This window comes from Rhinoderma darwinii, chromosome 3, assembly GCF_050947455.1.
Source record: "Rhinoderma darwinii isolate aRhiDar2 chromosome 3, aRhiDar2.hap1, whole genome shotgun sequence".
Lineage (NCBI taxonomy): Eukaryota > Metazoa > Chordata > Amphibia > Anura > Rhinodermatidae > Rhinoderma > Rhinoderma darwinii.
Window position 1 is genome coordinate 27,737,427 of NC_134689.1, and position 20,123 is coordinate 27,757,549.

General features: G+C 42.1%; 1 protein-coding gene across 2 annotated transcripts in view; it reads right to left on the reverse strand.

Annotated features, from left to right (window-relative positions):
* RNF213 (ring finger protein 213) overlaps nt 1-20,123 on the reverse strand; it is a 223,487-nt gene that overhangs the window by 190,640 nt on the left and 12,724 nt on the right. For both annotated transcript variants that reach the window (XM_075856189.1, XM_075856188.1), the window contains exons 5-6: nt 17,419-17,577; nt 2,804-3,003 (exon numbers count right to left, since the gene is read on the reverse strand). In XM_075856189.1, the coding sequence (XP_075712304.1) occupies nt 2,804-3,003; nt 17,419-17,577 (359 nt within the window). The remainder of the gene's footprint in view (nt 1-2,803; nt 3,004-17,418; nt 17,578-20,123) is intronic.

The window sequence follows — 20,123 nt, forward strand, 5'->3', positions numbered from 1 at the left end:
GGGAGTTCACTATGCTTACCTACACACTGTGATGCTGCTGCAGATTCAACTGTACCCTCTCGGACGCCTGGAGTTGATGTGTCTTCTCTGACCGACGCCAAGGTTGAAGGACCTGTGGGTGACGTCACGCTGTGTCTGCAGTGAAAGAAGCTGGCTGGGAATGATGACGTCACCCACAGGTCCTTCAACCTTGGCGTCGGAAGAGAGAAGACATCAGCTCCAGGCGTCAGAGAGTACAGTTGAATTTTCAGCAGCATCACCATATGCAGCTAAGCATAGCAAACTCCCTAGCGACGAGCATATTAACCTTTTGGATGCCTGGAGCCGATGTATCTTCTTTGTCCGACGACAAGGTTGAAGGACCTGTGGGTGACGTCACACTGTGTCTGCTGTGAAAGAAGCTGGGTGGGAACGATGAGAAGTGTATGATGCTGATTTGTCAGCGTCATACACTTCTATTCACAACGCCCAGTTGGTAAAAACACAATACACTCCCAGTTGGTAAAACGAGAAAACACGCCAAGTTGTCCATTGAAAAGCTAATTTGCATAAATATAAAATTGCTCATAACTTGGGCAAAAATGATCGTTTTAAAAAAAAAAACAAAAAAAAACTTTGCTGTTCTCTACATTGCAGCGCCCATCACATTCAATAGGAGATAGGGATTTGATAATCTGGTGACAGAGCCTCTTTATGCGTGATCATCGTACTGTGAAAAGATTTGTGGCTGATTCAGAGCACAGACGGGTTCGTTCAGATAAAGGCATAATGGGGAAGGTTTCTGCCAGACAAATTAATAGGATTAGGAGAGCAGCTGCTAAAATGCCATTGCAAACAGCAAACAGGTATTTGAAGCCGCTGGTGCCTCTGGAGTCCCGCAAACCTCAAGGTGTAGGATCCTCCAGAGGTTTGCAAATGTGCATAAAGCTATTATTCGGCCACCCCTAAACAATGCTCACAAGCAGAAACGGTTGCAGTGGGCTCAGAAATACATGAAGACTAATTTTCAAACCGTGTTGTTTACTGATGAGTGCCGTGCAACCCTGGATGGTCCAGATGGATGGAGTAGTGGATGGTTGGTGAATGGCCACCATGTCCCAACAAGGCTGCAACGTCAGCAAGGAGGTGGCGGAGTCATGTTTTGGGCTGGAATCATGGGGAGAGAGCTAGTAGGCCCCTTTAGGGTCCCTGACGGTGTGAAAATGACCTCTGAAAAGTACGTAGAGTTTATGACTGACCACTTTCTTCCATGGTACAAAAAGAAGAACCGTGCCTTCCGTAGCAAAATTATCTTCATGCATGACAATGCACCAACTCATGCTGCAAAGAATACCTCTGTGTCATTGGCTGCTATGGACATAAAAGCAGAGAAACTCATGGTGTGGCCCCCATGTTCCCCTGACCTCAACCCTATTGAGAACCTTTGGTGCATCCTCAAGCAAAATATCTATGAGGGTGGGAGGCAGTTCACATCAAAACAGAAGCTCTGGGAGGCTATTCTGACATCCTGGAAAGATATTCAAGCAGAAACTGTCCAAATACTCACAAATTCAATGGATGCAAGAATTGTGAAGGTGATATCAAAGAAGGGGTCCTATGTTAACATGTAACTTGTCCTGTTAAGTTTTTTTTGATTGAAAGAGCTTTTGATTTCTGTAAATATGACCTCCTGATGCTGCAAATTCAACAAATGTCCATTTTAGTTCTCTTTACAACCTTTAAAATGTTTTGATCTCTGTTGTGCATTATAATTTGAAACAGTGCATTTCGAGTTTTTTTACTTCTAAAAAAAAATCTGTTACAATAAGGAGATTTGTTCAATAAAATTCGCATTATACTCCAACGGTTGATGGCTTGAAGATTATACTGACTGTCATTTGCATCGACTATTTAGGAAAATCAGGGAAAAATAACATTTGCATAAGAATTTGGAATGCGGTGAATAAAATGCCCTTCCCCAAGAGGTAGTGATTACAGATACTATGTCAGCATTTAAAAAAAGGCTAGATGCTTATTTATTTACTGACAAATTGCATTGAGGGTTATAACTAATCAAGCAATGAATGACGGGTTATTTATTGAGAAAGGTTGAACCTGATGGATCTGTGTCTTTTTTCAACCTATGTAACCCAAGAACCTCACACAACAACGTTTTGATTGTTAAAAATGATTAATAACAACCTTTATTTACATAGTACCCACATATTCAACAGAGCATTTTGCCAAGCAGAAAAAAATCTGCCTTAAAATGACATTAGGAGGATTAGAGGCGGATGCGCTCAAACATAGGGCATGACACTTTTCTTTGCGCGAGCAGCCAAAAATCGACTCGGTGAAACATTACCTCTACTTCCTATTGAAATCAATGGAGGGAGATTTGGGGTATTTTTTGGGAAATGATTCCAATGCTGTTTCGTGTCAAAATAAGTAAGAAAGAACGCTGTGTGAACTGAGCCTAAGAGAAAGTCTAATCGAATCTGTTGCAAAATCCGCATGCTATACATGCGGATTTTGATGCAGATTAAGATTCGGTTTTGCCTCAGACTGCTATGGATTTCACCCTTTGCAATGCAAAGGTTCAAATCCGTAGCAATTCCACATCAAAATCTGAATGTAAAACATGCAGATTGTGCAGCAGATTCACTGCAGCCAAATCAGTGGCGGAAAAATACATCACAATGAATCCAGCGTTAAATCATCATAAAAATAAAACATTAGAAAGTGTTCCATGAGGTAAGATTTCAGAACATAATAGTTAAGGTTCAGAAAAACATAGAATATATTACTGTTATAATAATCTCACCTCCTTTAAAAGCCATGTATGAGGGAATAAAAAGACAACGGTTGATGGGTGATTTTTCTTCTGTTTCACAGTAAATGTGCTCATATTTATCTTCTCCATTATTCCCTAAAACAACATACTTGTACGGAATGTCTTTGTTCAGATTGTCCATGGAAACATGAGTGTGTCCGTCATACAAAAATCCAAAATCCTTGATCTCTCTAAAAATAAAAAAATTTAATCAAATTTTATTTAAAAAATGTTATGAAGGTTTTTATAAAAACGATATTTATTTTTTGGCAATTTCAGGATAATATTCTTAAAGGGTAACTAACCTTTCAGAAAACGTCTGACGTGTCAGAAGTTTTGATCGGTGGGGGTCCGAGCACGGATACCCCCACCAATCACTAAAACGAAGCGGCAGAAGCGTTCGGGTGGTTTCTGATTGACCTTTCTCGGAAAGCCTGGCAGTTGGTGTACGGGCTCAATAGAAAGTCTATGGGCCCGTACACCAATAAAATCCATGTTCACATAGTGCAGTCTAAAAACATAACAAAAACAGAACACAACTGTGTAAGCCTGTCCTTAACCCATTAAGGACACGGACAATTTTAGTTTTTCTCATTCTTTCCTCCCCACCTTCCAAAAGCCATAGCTTTTTTATTTTTACATCGAAATAGCCGTATGAGGCTTGTTTTTTGCAGGACAAGTTGTAGTTTTTCATGGCACCGTTTAATGTAATGAAAAACTGAAAAATAAGTATTTCTAGGATGAAACAAAAAACATTGATTGCGCCAATCTTGGGGTTTTATGGCGTCCATTGTGCAGTAAAAAAGATATATTCACTTTATTCTACGGGTTGATACGATAAACAGCAATACCAAATTTATATGTTTTAGCATGATTATTTAAAAAAACCTATTTGTTTAAAATATTATATTTTGTGTCGCCGTATTCTGTGAGTCATACCTTTTTTGTTGTTGTTGATTGAGCAGTGTGAAGGCTTATTTTTTGTGTGACGAGCTGTAGTTTAAAGTATGTTACATTGTAATAGTTCGGACTTTAACCAACACGCCAATACCAGTTATGTTAACTTTTAGTTGTTTTTTTTTTTTTTTTTTTTTTTAACATCACTTTAGGGAAAAAAATGGGAAAATGTTTTTTTTTTTTACTTTTAATAGTTTTTTTTGGTACATTAAATAAAATAAAAAACAGTTTAAGTTTTTTTTTTAGACGTCCCACTAAGGGTCTTGAACCAGCGATCGTTTGATCCCTTATATGATATACTGCGATACTGATGTATTGCAGTATATCGTGGCAGGGCTTTATAGAAGTACAAAGATGGCAGACCTAGGGGCTTTCTTTAGGCCACCAGGCTGCCATAACAACCATCGACACGATTGCGTCACGGGCTGATAGCATGTCGAAGGGCTGTTAGAAACCAACATGTATCGCAAAGAAACGGCGACCAATAGCCTACTACAATGGGAAAGTTGTCATCCAATTAATCTTAAGAGAGGTATACCGAAGGGCCAATATCTCAGGGCACGGAGAAACTGTTCGACCATCACGGACTTTAGGATATCCGCACGTGACCTTGAAAATAGGTTCAGACATAGGGGTTACCCTAGGGAGGTGCTGAGAGGTGCATATCAGAATGCATTGGGTTGCAATGCAGACGACCTGCTCAACCCTAAACCAAAGGATATGCATGAAGAACCCATTAGAGTTATTGGTACTTTTGACTCAGCTAATAGAGAGGTGAGGGAGGTCCTCAAACGTTTTTAGGGCATCCTAAAGGCAGATCCTGATGTGGGGACCCTGGTTGGGGACGCCCCGCTCATTACCTATAGGAGGGGACGCAATCTCAGGGACCGATTGGTCCATAGCCACTTACAACCGGTCACACAATGTGGCACATGGCTGGAGAATAGTGCTAGAGGGACATATAGATGTGGAACATGCAGGGCCTGCGAATCCATACTATGCAGTAAGAATTTTACGAGTACTCACACTGGCAAAACCTTTGACAACAGGTCATTCATAAATTGTAAAACAAAGGGTATTGTCTATCTCATGACATGTAAATGTGGCCTACAATATGTGGGGAAGACCAAAAGGGAATTCAGGAGAAGGATACGGGACCACATTGGTGACGTCAGAAGGCAAGTGGATACCCCAGTAGCAAGACATGTGTGGTCCTGCCATGACGGGGATGCTACATCCTTGGTTTTCCAGGGTATAGAACATGTGAGACCCCTCCCTAGAGGGGGGGACCTGGATAGGAAAATACTCCAAAAAGAGGCTGAATGGATATTCAGATTGCAGACTGTTAACCCGCAAGGCATTAATGAACAAATCTCCTATTCGTGTTTCCTCTGACTGTACCATTTTACCTGATGTTCAGTCTGGGCATGTATACAATGTACCATAGACTTCATTGTAACACACCTAGACTTGCAATTTTCTATCAATACCTCTGTCCTCATGCACACCATGCGGCTTCCACTGCGTTTTTGCGTCGCGTTTTTCATATAGGTTTTGAGGTTGGTCATTGACACTATTGGATATATACCCCATTATCTTACATACGGCATAGGCATTATATTGTCTTATTTGCCAATAGTGTGCTATTGAACATTTTACCATTAGCCGCGGAATAATCTGACGTTGCGCCCTCCCTAGGTCTTTTTAGTACGGGATGGCCGCTATCTTTTTACCTACTCCTGCTTGTGATGCGATGGGACACTACCCACTTTGATCTCGGACGGATATGGGGTAGAATCAGGGTACTTTGGGGAGTTAGTCTCGGAGTGAGACGATTCCCCCTACAAGTGAGCTCCTCCCCATGTAGTAACACGGCCCTTTTTTACAGGGCCGTATGTTACCATTATATCCACACGATGTATTTTTGTCTATTGACAACTCAGGAGCCGCGTCTAGCGTCCCCTAGTTACCATGGACGCTTTGGTCGTCCAGGAACCCCCATCGGTTGCTAGGTCCTCGGGACGCCGCCTCCGGCACGTCACTGGTTGCCGTGTAATATGTGGATTGGCGGCTTACCCAGGGGACTACCTTTGGAGGGCGGGCTCTCAGCCTTTTTAAGCCCTTGGTTTCCCCGGCGCGTGTACGGCCAATGCATCAGAGCCGTGCATGCGTCTGGAGACTATGAATCAGCACAAAAACAGTGCTATCCAGTGCTGTTATATTGTTATCACCTCGATATTTGAAATAAATCAAAATCTATCAATCCCTGAGGAAGCATCACATTACATGTGATGATGAAACGCGTAGGATTTAGATAGACAATTATTATTGGCAAAGATATAGCGTTATTATACCATAAACAGATAGGTGGTTTCTTTGGGGGTAAGGAGACATTTATTACTCCACACCACCTGTCTTGTCGCAGATCTCTTGCTTTAGCCTGGTCTGGCATCAACGGCTAGTAGAGCCACAATTTTATGAATTTAACCAATAAACTTATTTTTAATCGTTCTTCCAGGCGGTGCATTATATCGTGGCAGGGCTTTATAGAAGTACAAAGATGGCAGACCTAGGGGCTTTCTTTAGGCCACCAGGCTGCCATAACAACCATCGACACGATTGCATCACGGGCTGATAGCATGTCGAAGGGGGCTGCCCCCTCATATTTGGTGTTAAACAGGTGGAATCAAAGTGATCTTTGATTCCACTCATTGCAGTGAAGTGTCGGCTATATTACACAGCCGTCACTCACTAAGTATGGAGCGAGATAAGCCTGTGAGCCCGTTCCATACTTCCTCTTAACGGCTGCCATGTACATGTACGTGGCATGTCGTTAAGGGGTTAAAGTGAACCATAAGGCCGTATGCACACAGTGAGGATTTGGCCAGTATTTTGCACCAGTATTTAGAAGTCAGAATCAGGAGTGGATGCACAGAAGAAAAAAAGTATAAATCTCTCCATTTATATAGTCATTCCTCATTTTGGCTTGCAAATATTGATGTAAACTACTGTGAATGAGGCCTAAGAGGGCACTTCCGACGATCACAAGATTGGTAGTGGCTGAGTAGCACTAAATCACTGGACACTAAGCCATTGTTGGATTTTTTGTGACCACAACATTGTGGATGCATGAAACTGCATGTGCATACAGATACACACCGTAGGGTTAGTATATAACCTGCGATATCACATGGCAATCTACCTCAATCACACAGTATGATAATCACAGTGCATACTATCACCTGGGCCTTACAAGTGCTTCTTTGTATCACATACAGGGACAGTGCCCTTGTGAATACCGAAGAAAAACCAAATAGAATAATATGGTAGATTGAGCGCTAACCAAAGGGAAAGCAGCTGATGTTATCAGTCTGCATTTGTTACTGAAATTATTATGATGAAATAGATAGTAAAATACTATTGGATCTGGATGACTTGTCTAACCCCTTCGCGCTTAGGTCAGTACTATTACGTCCTGCTAAGCGCATCGTTCGCGCTCAGCTCAGTAATAGTACTGACCTGAGTTAACACGGCACCATCTTTCCCCGGCGCGTGTCTGAGCTGTGATACCTGCTGTTTCCGACAGCAGGCTATCACAGCTTAGTGTGCAGGGACCGATCACGGTGGTCCCCGCCGATTAACCCCTTAGAAGCCGCGTTCAATAGCGATCGCGGCTTCTTAGGGGTTAAGCTGCCATCGCCGGCCTGCTACACGATAGCGGGCCGCGATGGCTACTATGGCAACCAGAATCCTAACAATGGACTCTGGCTACGCCATCGACGGAAGCCTAGTGGGTCCTGACAAGGTCAGGACCCACTATGCTTGCTGTCAGCGAACAGCTGACAGCTCTAATACACTGCACTACGTATGTAGTGCAGTGTATTAGAATAGCGATCAGAGCCTCCTGCCCTCATGTCCCCTAGTGGGACAAAGTAAAAAAAGTGTAAAAAAGTAAAAAAAAGTTGTGTAAAAATAAGAAAATAAAAGATTTAAAAGTAATAAAAGTAAAAGTCCCCCTTTTTCCCTTATCAGTCCTTTATTATTAATAAAAATATATAAACAAACAAATAAACTATACATAATTGGTATCGCCGCGTCCGTAACGTCCTGAACTACAAAACGATGTCGTTATTTATCCCGCTCGGTGAACGCCGTAAAAGAAAATAATAATAAACCGTACCACAATCACAATTGTTTGGTCACTTCATCTCCCAAAAAATGGAATAAAAAGAGATCAAAAAGTCGCATGTACCTAAAAATGGTACTGATCGAAACTACAGTTCGTTACGCAAAAAATAAGTCCTCGCACGGCTTTATTGATGGAAAAATAAAACAGTTATGGCTCTTAGAATAAGGTAACACAAAAAGTGAATGATTTTTTACCAAACGTATTTTATTGTGCAAACACCATAAGACATAAAAAAAACCTATAAACATCTGGTATCGCCGTAATCGTATCGCCCCCCGCAGAATAAAGTGAATATGTCATTTATAGCGCACGGTGAACGCTGTAAAAAAAATAGAATAAAAAACAATAGTAAAATTGCTGTTTTTTTAGTCACCGCGCCACTTAAAAATAGAATAAAAACTGATCAAAAAGCCGCATGCACCCCATGAAAACTGCAATGGATTCCTCAAGGTCTCTAGTTTCCAAAAAGGGGTCACTTTTGGGGGGTTTCCACTGTTTTAGCACCACAAGACATCTTCAAACCGGACATGGTGCCTAATAAATTAAATTAATTAAATGTCACCTCTACTTTGCTCTAAATTCCTGTGAAACACCTAAAGGGTTAATAAACTTTCTATATGCGGTTGTGAATACTTTGAGGGGTCTAGTTTCTGAAATGGGGTGTTTGATAAGGGTGTCTAATATATGGGCCCCTCAAAGCAACTTCAGAACTGAGCTGGAAACGAAAAAATAAAATAAAAATGTGGCAATAATTCGCTTCTCACATTATACTGATAATGAGCCGTGCCCACCCCGAGATGACCCCAGTTTTGACCGTTTGTATGAACGGAGACCCCTATTAGACGGTTCCAGTGCCCGGTTTTCCCAAGCATACACCCCCGAGAAGTGTATTTATATTGATGAGTCCCTTGTACATTTTAAAGGGAGGCTTCAATTCCGCCAGTACCTGCCGGGTAAGAGGGCAAGGTATGGCGTAAAGATGTATAAGCTGTGTGAGAGTGCATCAGGGTATACCAACAAATTTAGGATATATGAAGGGAAGGACACCAGTATTCAGCCCCCAGAATGCCCCCCCTTACTGGGAGTTAATACAAAAATTGTGTGGGATTTGGTGCACCCACTGCTGGACCAGGGTTACCACCTCTACCTGGATAATTTTTAAACCAGCGTCCCACTCTTCAACTGCCTCGCTTCCAGAAGTCCTGCGGCATGCGGCACTGCTAGAAGAAACCTGAGAGGCCTCCCTAAGACTCTGCTTGGGCAAACAAGAAGGGGTGAGAGCAGGGCACATTCTAGCAGCAACATAGTGTGTCAAGTACAAGACCAGGGAGATGCCACACCAGTACCCATGTACCTGTACGAGGTACCAGTACAGAGACCCCCAAACTAGACTGCATCCTGGACTACAATAGGTACATGGGAGGGGTGGACTTGTCAGATCAAGTCCTGAAGCCTTACAGTACTTCTGGAAGCGGGGCCACAGGCATCGTACCAGGGCAACACTTTTTAGGAGAAGTTCCCCAAACTGGCAAGAAGGGAAAAAGTCAAAAGAGGTGCAGAGTCTGCTATAAGAGGGGGATAAGGAAGGACACAACATATCAATGTGACGCGTGTCCCGAAAAACCAGAGCTCTGTATGAAAGTGTTTTAAAATTTATCATCCATCCCTTTATTTTTAATTTTACCCCAGTTTTACTCGCTCTGATCCACTTCGTACAGCTTACCCCTCCTCATCTTTCCCCTCTGAGCCCTGCTGTGTGTCCAGGCAGCTGATAACAGCCACATGTAGGGTATTGCCGTACCCGGGAGAACCAACATTACAGTTTATGAGGTGTATATCTCCGGTGGCGCATGCTGGGCACAATATATCGGACACTGAATTGGCATATATGTATAGAAAATTGCAAATTTCACTCTGCACCAACTGCTGCACATTATCTTTTACACAATACCTGTGGGGTCAAAATGCTCACTAAACCTCTAGATGAATGCCTTAAGGGGTGTAGATTTTAAAACAGGTTCACTTCTCGGGGGTTTCAACTGTACCGGTACCTTAGGGGCTTCTGCGTACAAGACTTAGCACCAGAAAAGCTCCAGTAGGCCAAATGGTGGTCCTTTCCTTCTGAGCCCTGCCGTGTGCCCAGGCAGCTAATAACAGCCACATGTAGGGTATTGCCGTACCTGGGAGAACCCACATTACAGTTTATGGGGTGTATGTCTCTGGTGGCACATGATGGGCACAATATATCAGACACTGACATGGCATATATATAGAAAATTGCAAATCTCACTCTGCACCATCTGCTGCGCATTATCTTTTACAAAATACCTGTGGGGTCAAAATGCTCACTACACCTCTAGATGAATTCCTTAAGGGGTGTCGTTTTTAAAACGGGGTCACTTCTCGGGGGTTTCAACTGTACTGATACCTCAGGGGCTTCTGCACACATGACTTAGCACCAGAAAATTCCCAGTAGGCCACATGGTGGTCCTTTCCTTCTGAGCCCTCCCATGGGCCCAAACGGCAGTTTATCACCACAAATGGGGTATTGCCGAACTCAGGACAAATTGCGCAACAAATTGGGGTATTTTATTCCTTGTGAAAATAAGAAATTTTGAGCCAAAACTACCTCTTATTGGAAAAAATTAAATTTTTTTAAATTCACAGCCCAATTCAAATAAATTCTGTGAAAAAACTGTGGAGTCTAAATGGTCACAACACCCATAAATGAATTCCTTGAGGGGTGTAGTTTCCAAAATGGGGTCACTTCTGGTGGGTTTCCATTGCTTTGATACCTTTGGGGCTCTGCAAATGCGACATGGCACCCGAAAACCAATCCAGCAAAATCTGGGCTCCAAAGAACACACAGCGCTCCTTTCCTTCTAATACCTCCCATGGGCCCAAACGGCAGTTTATCACCACAAATAGGGTATTCCCGCACTCAGGACAAATTGGGCAACAAAATGGGGCATTTTGTTCCCTGTGAAAATAAGAAATTGTGATCAAAAATGACATCTTATTGGAAAAATTGTCATTCTTTTAATTTCACAGCCCAATTCAAATACGCGAAAAAACTACAGGGTCAAAATGGTAACAATAACCATAAATTAATTCCTTGAGGGGTGCAGTTTCCAAAATGGGGTCAGTTTTGGGGGATTCCTACTGTTTTGGCACCTCAACACCTCTCCAAACCTGGCATGCTGCCTAAAATATATGCTAATAAAAAAGAAGCACCAAAATGCACTAGGTGCTTCTTTGCTTCTGGGGCTGGTGTTTTAGTCCACGAGCGCACTAGAGCCACATGTGGGACATTTCTAAAAACTGCAGAATCTGGACAATACATATTTAGTAGTGTTTCTCTGGTAAAACCTTCTTTGTTACAGAAAAAAAATAGAATAAAATTGAAATTCAGCAAGAAAAATGAAATTTGCAAATTTCACCTCCACTTTGCTTGAATTCCTGTAAAATGCCTGAAGGGTTAAAAAAACTTTCTAAATGCTATTTTGAATACTTTGAGGGGTCTAGTTTTTAAAATGGGGTGTTTTATGGGGGTTTCTAATACATAGGCCCCTCAAAGCCTCTTCAGAACTGAACAGGTACCTTAAAAAAAAGGCTTTTGAAATTTTCTTAAAAATATGAGAAATTGCTGTTCATGTTCTAAGCCTTGTAACGTCCAAGAAAAATAAAATAATGCTCTAAAAACTATGCAGATCTAAAGTAGACTTATGGGAAATGTGAACTAGTAACTATTTTGGCTGGTATAACCATTTGTTTTACAAGCACATGCATTTAAATTTGGAAAAATGCTATTTTTTCAAATTTTTCTCTCAATTTTGCAATTTTTCACAAATAAACACTGAATATATCGACCAAATTTTACCACTAACATAAAGCCCAATGTCTCATGAGAAAACAATCTCAGAATCGCTTGGATAGGTTTAAGCATTCCGACGTTATTACCACATAAAGTGAAATATGTCAGATTTAAAAAAATAGGCTCTGAGCCTTAAGGCCCAAACTAGGCTGCGTCCTTAAGGGGCTAATATCTGTAAAAAGCAGACATTAGAAATCTTCTAAATACCCTGTATGGCCATACTATACAATAAATATAATGTTTAAATATTGCAATGTTAAAATGATTACAGACCGGAATAAGTCCAACTATGAACCACAATATAAATAGGTAAATGAGAAAGGATAAAATCCATACTTCCTCCATATAAAACATATTCTTGTATTACCATTCTCTTTACTTTTTGAGATACAGCTGCTTTGTATTCTGTATACAAAGTAGCTGTATCTAGCGCGAAGACCTGAATCTGTCGGGTCCAGTATGATTGACACGCAGGATCCACCTGTAATCTATCACATCTAAGTTATGAACAGGATTCAGTAAATGATACAGCTGCTCTGTAGAGAATACAAAGCAGCTGTATCTAAAAAAAAAAAGTAAAAAGAATTTATAATAAAAACTAGTTGCACCAAACACAATGATTGAGAGTTTGTTTTTTATAAATGTCAAAGGTTTACATAGTCTTTAAGATGAGTATCAGGCGTACTAACAACGCTCACATGTTTCGAACTAATTCAGCCCTTAGTCAAAGCATTGATAGTAAGATGTTTAAAGTTTAAAAACAAACATCAGCCAGTCAGTGTATTAACTCCAATGTATTAACCCCTTCACGACTGCCAGATAGTGCTACCCAAGCTCCCTCTAGGAGCGGAATACCCGGCCAGATTCCCCTCCAAGAGGTTGCCCCCAACGTCTCTCCATCCCCGCTGTAAATAGTGCCCCTCCTGTAGACAGCAACACCCCCCTCTGTAGATAACGCCACCTAAACTCCCACTAGGAGCGGAATCCTTGGCGTCAGATCGCTCTTCGCCGGGGATTCCTCTTCTAGAGAGAGCCCTTGACGTCGCTATCCACCGTCAGGGGCTCTCTCTAGGAGCGGAATCCCTGGCCGAAACTCTGAACGGGGATTCCACTACTGGAGAAGCCACTGGCGTCACTATCCATATATGCACAGTGACGTCAGGGGCTACTCCTGCAGCTGAATTCCCGGCCACAGCGCTGCTGACGCTGAGGCAGGGGATTCCGCTTTTAGAGTAGGTCCCTAACGTCATTGTCCATATATGGACAGAGACATCAGGGGCTCCCTTTAGAAGCGGAATCCCCAACAAGATGGATTCCGCTCCTACAGAGAGTTACAGTGGTTCTATTTACAGAAAGGGGGTGCCAATTACAGGGGGGGTTAGCTGATACATACAGGGGAAGTGGCGCTATCTGCAAGGGGCGGCGCTATCTACAGAGGGGATGTTGCTATCTACATGGGGTGGTACTATATACAGGGGGGTGGCGCTATATACAGGGTGGATGGTGCAATCTGCAGGGGGTGGCGCTATCTGCAAGGGGATGGCGCTATCTATAGGGGGTAGCTCTATCTCCAGGGGGTGGCACTATCTACAGGGCATGTGGTGCGGTCTACAGGGGGTGCTATATACAGGGGGTGTGGCACTATTTACATGGGCACTCTAGCATTATATGAGCACTACCTACAAGGGATACTGTGGCGCTATCTACATGGGCACTGTGTGTGGCTCTATGTGGGCACTATCTACAGTGGGAACTGTGGCACTATGTGGGCACTGTGGCACTATTTACAGTGGCCACTACCCATGTGGGCACTGGCACGATCTACAGTGGTATTGCATCACTATCTACATAGGCACTGTGGTGTTTTCAGGTGGATACAACAAAAAAATCCCTAAGGAATACAACTCATCCATTTTTTAAACGTCAATGAAAAAAGGATGGCAAATGTCGGTGGAAAACAGTCAGACGGCCGGAAAATGGATTAAAACATTTTAACACATTGATGCCAAACAGCCATGAAAAACTGACAGTTGATTCGTTGTTAACTGCCCTTTTTTCACGTCGTGTGAATATAGCCTTATAGCCCTCTTATTCGCCCACAGCGATCCAGGGTGACAGTGTGTATGTATGTGTGTGTATATATATAGCAACCGGACTAAACACTGACATATGTTAATGTGCCAATTCAGCAGTCAATTTTTTTTTTACAGAAACCATCCGTCCGCGATGAAAAAAAAAATCGCAGCATGCTCTATCTTTTCCATTTTTCCACGCAAGAGTGGTCCATAGAAGTCAATAGGTCTGAAGGAAAAAAAACTATGCCACACGGATGCCATCCATTCCGTTCAGTTTTTCACGGATAGTTGGCTGGAGACACTAGAGAAATGAAACCTTGTTGAAGAGCCAGAGCTGTGTGGTGCTGAATAGTAGACATGGTCAGAAGCAAAAAATATGCACAAGAAAAATCTCACACCGCTCTCTATGCTATAAGCAATAGAAAATGGTCTTGCTGAGGTCATGTGGCCATCCTAATGGTGTTTTCAGTGGGTTGGAACAATTGAGGATATTCTTCAGTTGTTTTTCACGGATGTAAAAAATGCTTGGTACACGGATGCCAAACAGACGGAAAAATCTGACAAACTAAAAGCAATGAAGAAATAACTGATGCAAACTCGTCTGTATTCTTCGGACTGAGGTTTTAACAATGCCCGTCTTAATAAACCCCAAGAGTGCTCTGCTATACGATTATTAAACTTTTAATCACTGTAAACCTTTCTTTCTATCAAGTGACATATGTAGGTAGCCTCATGTGACATATATTCATACATTGACTGGTTGATGTTTGCTTTGAAACTTTGTAACATGTTACTATCATTTCTATGACTAAAGGTCCAAAACCTGCTACTAATCTTATCTAGTAGTAAATGATCTAGTACGTCTGCTACTAATCTTAAAGGGGTTGTCCAGTCCCCAAAAATGTATAGCCTATCCTCAGAATAGGCCATCAATAGCTGATTTTCGACTCCCGAGACCCACCTGATCAGCTGTTTTGATGGGGGTGCAGCTGATTTCCCTTCATTTCTACTTGCTCATTGTGAATCGTCGACACGGATATAGCGGCCATTCACAGTATTGCAGTCATCCCCCATTGAAGTGAATGGGAGAAGGCTGCAATACTGTGAATCACAGCTACATCCATGGCAATGATTCACAGTGAGCAAGTAGAAATGACGGTGAAGCAGCGTTCAGTGTAATGGCTCTTGAGAGCTAGAAACGCGTCAGAGGGGACGGAAGCTTTATGTAATTTGTCCACTTCAAGCCGTTCAGTTTTTCCGCTGGCTATTTAAATAAATAAAGGAGTGCTGATCTTTTCCTCCTGAATATTGTTCCTGTAGCGTGGAGATAGCTGTTTTCTTCGTGCACCTGGGAGGGTGAGCTGACATTTCTACTTTTATTTATTGCAACATGTGACCCCAGCCTTAAACCACTGACAGGTGAAGTGAATAACATTGATAATCCTGGTTACAATGGCGCCTGTCAACGGGTGGGATATATTAGACAGCAAGTGAACAGTCAATTTCTTGAAGTTGATGTGATGGAAGCCAGGAAAATAGAAGGATTTGAGCGACTTTGACAAGGGCCAAATTGTGATGGCTTGACGACTGGATCAGAGCATCTCCAAAAAAGCAGGTTTTGTAAGATGTTCCCGATATGCAGTGGTTCTTACCGACCAAAAGGGGTCCAAGGAAGGACAACTGGTGAGTAGGCGACAGGTCATGGGCGCCCAAAGCTCATTGATACACGTGGAAAGCGAAACCTAGCCCATCTGACCGGATTCCACGAAAGAGCTACTTTTGCACAAACTGCTGATAAAGTTACTGATGGCTATAATACAAAGGTGTCAGAATTCACAGTGCGTCACAGCTTGCTATGCATGAGGCTTCGTATCCACAGAATGGTCAGAGTGCCCACGCTGACACCTGTCCATTGCCAAAAGCGCCAACAATGGGCACATGAGTATCAGTACTGGACCATGGAACAATGGAAGGGGGCCTGGCCTGATGATTTATGCTTTCTTTTACATCATGTGGATGGCTGGGTGCGCGTGCTTCGCTTACCTTGGGAAGAGATGGCACCAGGATGCATTATAAGAGGGAAAGCTGGTGGAGGCAGTGTAATGCTCTGAGATGGGAAACCTTGGGTCCTGGCATTCATGTGGATGTTACTTTTACACATACCACCTACCTAATCGTTAGAGACCAAGTACACCCCTTAAGGAAACTGTATTCCCTAATGGCAGTGACCTCTTCCAGCAGGATAATTCACCTACCACACTGCAAAAATTGTTAAGGAATGGCTTGGGTAACACGACAAAGTGTTCAAGGTGTTGACTTTCCCTTAAAATTCGAGATCTAAATCCGATTGAGCATCTTTGGGATGTGCTGGAAAAACAAGTCCGATCCACGGAGGCCTCACCTCACAACTTACAGGACTTAAAGGATCTGCTGCTAACATCTTGGTGCCAGATACAACAGCAGTCTTTTAGGGATCTTGGGGAGTCCATGCCTCACTGGGCCAGAGCTGATTTGGCAGAACAAGTGTTATCTGCTTATTATCAGCCAGGTTGCTTAATGTTATGGCTGATCAGTGTATATACATACAACCCAACCTTCCCAAACATATTAGAACGTTATACTTTCAAATGCTTCTAGCCTCTGTGGCAAGAATTTCCTGTGTGCTTGACAACTCGTCAGTAAACACTGAGCAACCATTCCCCAAACATGGGTACACAGGCAAGTTGCAGCTATTGTCCTGTTTCAAGGCAGGGTTGTCTTCTGCCGTTGGGACTGTTTCCGTAACTGCCATTCATTTCTATGAAATTTTATGTGAAGTTTTCGCATTACATGGTCAGAAATTAGAAGTGGCAGCGGGAACAGAGAACGGTAGAATGGGGATTAGGGGGCCCCATTTTAGAAATGGGTGCGGGTCCAAGAGGTGGGACACGCATCTATCTGACATTTATGGCATATCATGTGGATATGCCATAAATGTCCCTGATGGGCAAACCCCTTTAAAAAGAGAATAAAAAGGCAGAGGCTCCAAGCTCCCAGCATTTAACAGTAAGGGCATACATAAAAGCTCATAACACTGGTGTGGTCGTGACAGGAAACAAGGCTACAGCCTGCACTATCTCCCCTGGACTATTTACACAGTGCAACCTTTTGCCACTGTGCACCCGTCAGATCTCTCAGTATATTCCATAGGTAAATGTCTAGTGTGCATGAAGATGAAAGACCATAAAACTATTAGTTATCATTAGTCTTCACTGATTGTGCCAATGTAAAAATGATTGCTATCAGCAGCATCGACATGTTTCCTTCCTCAAGCAACAAGGATAGTCCTGATGGAAATGACCATTAGATCCTCGGGAACAACTTTTCGAATCACCTATTGTTTGTTGGTGGTTTAAAACATTGTTCCGTGTAAAGGTGCCTTATGTTTGCTATCTACATTTCATAAGTGTCCTGTAACGGCAGATGAATTAACCCACAATATCATTTATGGAAATGTAGCTATGTAACTTACTTTGTGTAGGTCATTTCACAAACAACGCTTTTCCAATCTGTATATCCTTTTATATTTCCAGCTCTAACTATTACTTTATCTTCACTCACTTTGACACCAAAATCCTTAGACACAATAACATGAAAGTATATTGTGATGAGATTTGCAGGATCTTGTTCCCTGAAAAAAGAATAATTTAATGTTAAGCACATGAATGTACACACAGGTTAAATAAAGCAACAATATATACTTAAAGGGGTTATTATTTATCACCTAGTGGGGATCCAACCGCTAGGACACCCACCGATCACGAGAACATGCTTACCTTGCCACTCCTTGCATTCCCATAGAAATGGAGCGGAAGTGCGTATGCCCGGCCACCACTCAATTCATTTCTATGGGAATACCGAAGATAGTGCTCTGCAGCATCATAGAAATAAATAGAGTGGTGGTTGAGCATGCGCACTACCGCTCCATTCCTAAGGGGCTCCCAGGAACAGCAAAGTAAGCCTCTTTTCGTGATCAGTGGGGGTCCAAGCGGTCGGAGTCCCACCGATCAGATATTTATCACCTATCCTGTGTATAGGTGATAAATAATAATTATGGGGAAAGAAATTGAAGTGTTGCCAATAGCAGCCAATCTGATAATAGCTTTTTACTTTCAGACCTGCTCTGAATTTTTTTCTTCATCTGATTGGTTGATAGTTATGTCTGCACTAGTTTTCATAATGCCACGAAAATCGCCCATGTAGTTTAGGCCTAATGATAAAAGTAACAGAATCGTTATGGCCTCTGTGATAATAGGCTGCAAAAAGATAAGAAACAGAGTTTGTGTTTAAAATGTCAGATCAACATAATAATCAAGTGCTGATGCATGTCCTGTGCATGTAAGAATTTCCATAGGTCCTTTTTTTTATTATTTGAACAATTTTACAGCCATCAAATATTGGAGATGGAAAAGAGAAGAATGGGCGTCACTTTGGGAGAAATGAGAAAGGGGGAATAGAGCACATTACAGGCTCCTGATGATACGGACATGATTGACACACTGACACACACACACACACACACACTAAAATATATCCTATGCAAATTTGGCATCCTGATTTTGGTCACTCTGCAAGCCTGCCAGCTCATATTACACTAGCCACTCATACCCTCTCCCCTGTTAGTGTACTCCTACACACTGCTTGTCTCAGTGCTGATGCTGCTGTAATCACAGGACTTTATTAACAGCAAGTTCCCTCTACAGACACACTGACCGCTTATAATAATTTATTCGGGTAAGATATTCAAGTTATCCATCTACTCCTGCAATTGACATCCCAATACTTTACACTTCAAAATCAGCTTTTCTTTTTTTATCATCATTATGTACCGCATGTATGAAAACCAGCGTAGTAAAGAAATTGAAGTGCTGCCAATAGCAGACTCTCTCACTGCAAGCTAATCAGGCAGTGGAATAGGAGAGACAATATAATGGCACGGCTAATGCATAATATTGGTAGAGGACACTGTTTAAGATTAAGGTGTGGGCAATAAGTACTTCCGTCTATTTGATCTCAGTTAGAAGTGGGTGGTGGCATGGAGTGCGGGATAATGGGCCTAAATACTCATATGGTTAAGTTGCTGGTGTGAAGGCAAAACCTCCTGCAAAAAGATGCTGAATGAGATTGTACTGTAAATCCCAAAAAGGTGCCCCATACAGTAAGAAAACTGGACTTATCTGCCCAGATGTATTCCACCACTGACACCTGAGTAGTAGCTATGGACAGTGCCAAATATGTATTTTACGGCCCACTGGGTCAGCCTAGCAGTGAAATCCAGTAGTGCTGCTCGGGGAACAGAACTGGTAAGACTTCTGAGTATGGCTCAGCATTTCTTTCATCCAGTTCCTGAGGTTGCCAGTCCCACTCCCCACTATGTCTCAGGGTATGTGCTAACCTTTTTCTGGTGCATTTTCTCTTGTCCAATATCTCAGTTTACTTTTGTGTCCTTATATATTTCATCTTTTTTGTTTATCATCCATATTTCATCTAGACTTTGGTCTATTTGTATCTGACATTTAGGACATTTTATACCATTTATTGTTTTTCGCAATTGGTTAGCACTACTATCTCTATATATGTTGGCATATTATTTATTGCGCACCATTTATCAATCTTTGTAAGTTACTTGAGTGGGTTCCAACTACTGACGGTTGGTTTACTCTGTAGGTCACTGGTCTTTTTCATCTGACCCTACTGTCTTTTTCTCCTTGTATTGTCTATCCTTTTATTCCGTATTGTATTATCGTTTATTGTATCTAATAAAGATTTTCTACTTTTGCATATAATTTTGCATATTATTTCTTGTTGGGGGCTATGTTCCCTTGTGGTTCGCGTTTAGGTTGTCTAAGGCTCTGTTTAAACCTAATTTTTGTTAACATTTGGTGTATATGCCAAGAAATGCTCCTGGAGACCAGGAGCCAAAGGATAAAAAGTGCACTCAATATTAACCAGGCTAGAAAAAAGGCCTATGTAGTCAGAAAAGGAAAAGAACAGCCACCTCACACAGGTGAGTAAGAGTCAGCCAACAGAAAAGGGCGAACACTGATGAAAATGAGGGAGGCCCAATTCTTATACCTTGCAGAGGATTGCGAATTACTCTGGTAAATAGGAGAAAATATGTCATCTGGTCCTCAGACTAGGTTAAATAACTAGGTACTCTGGTATGTAGGTAGGTAG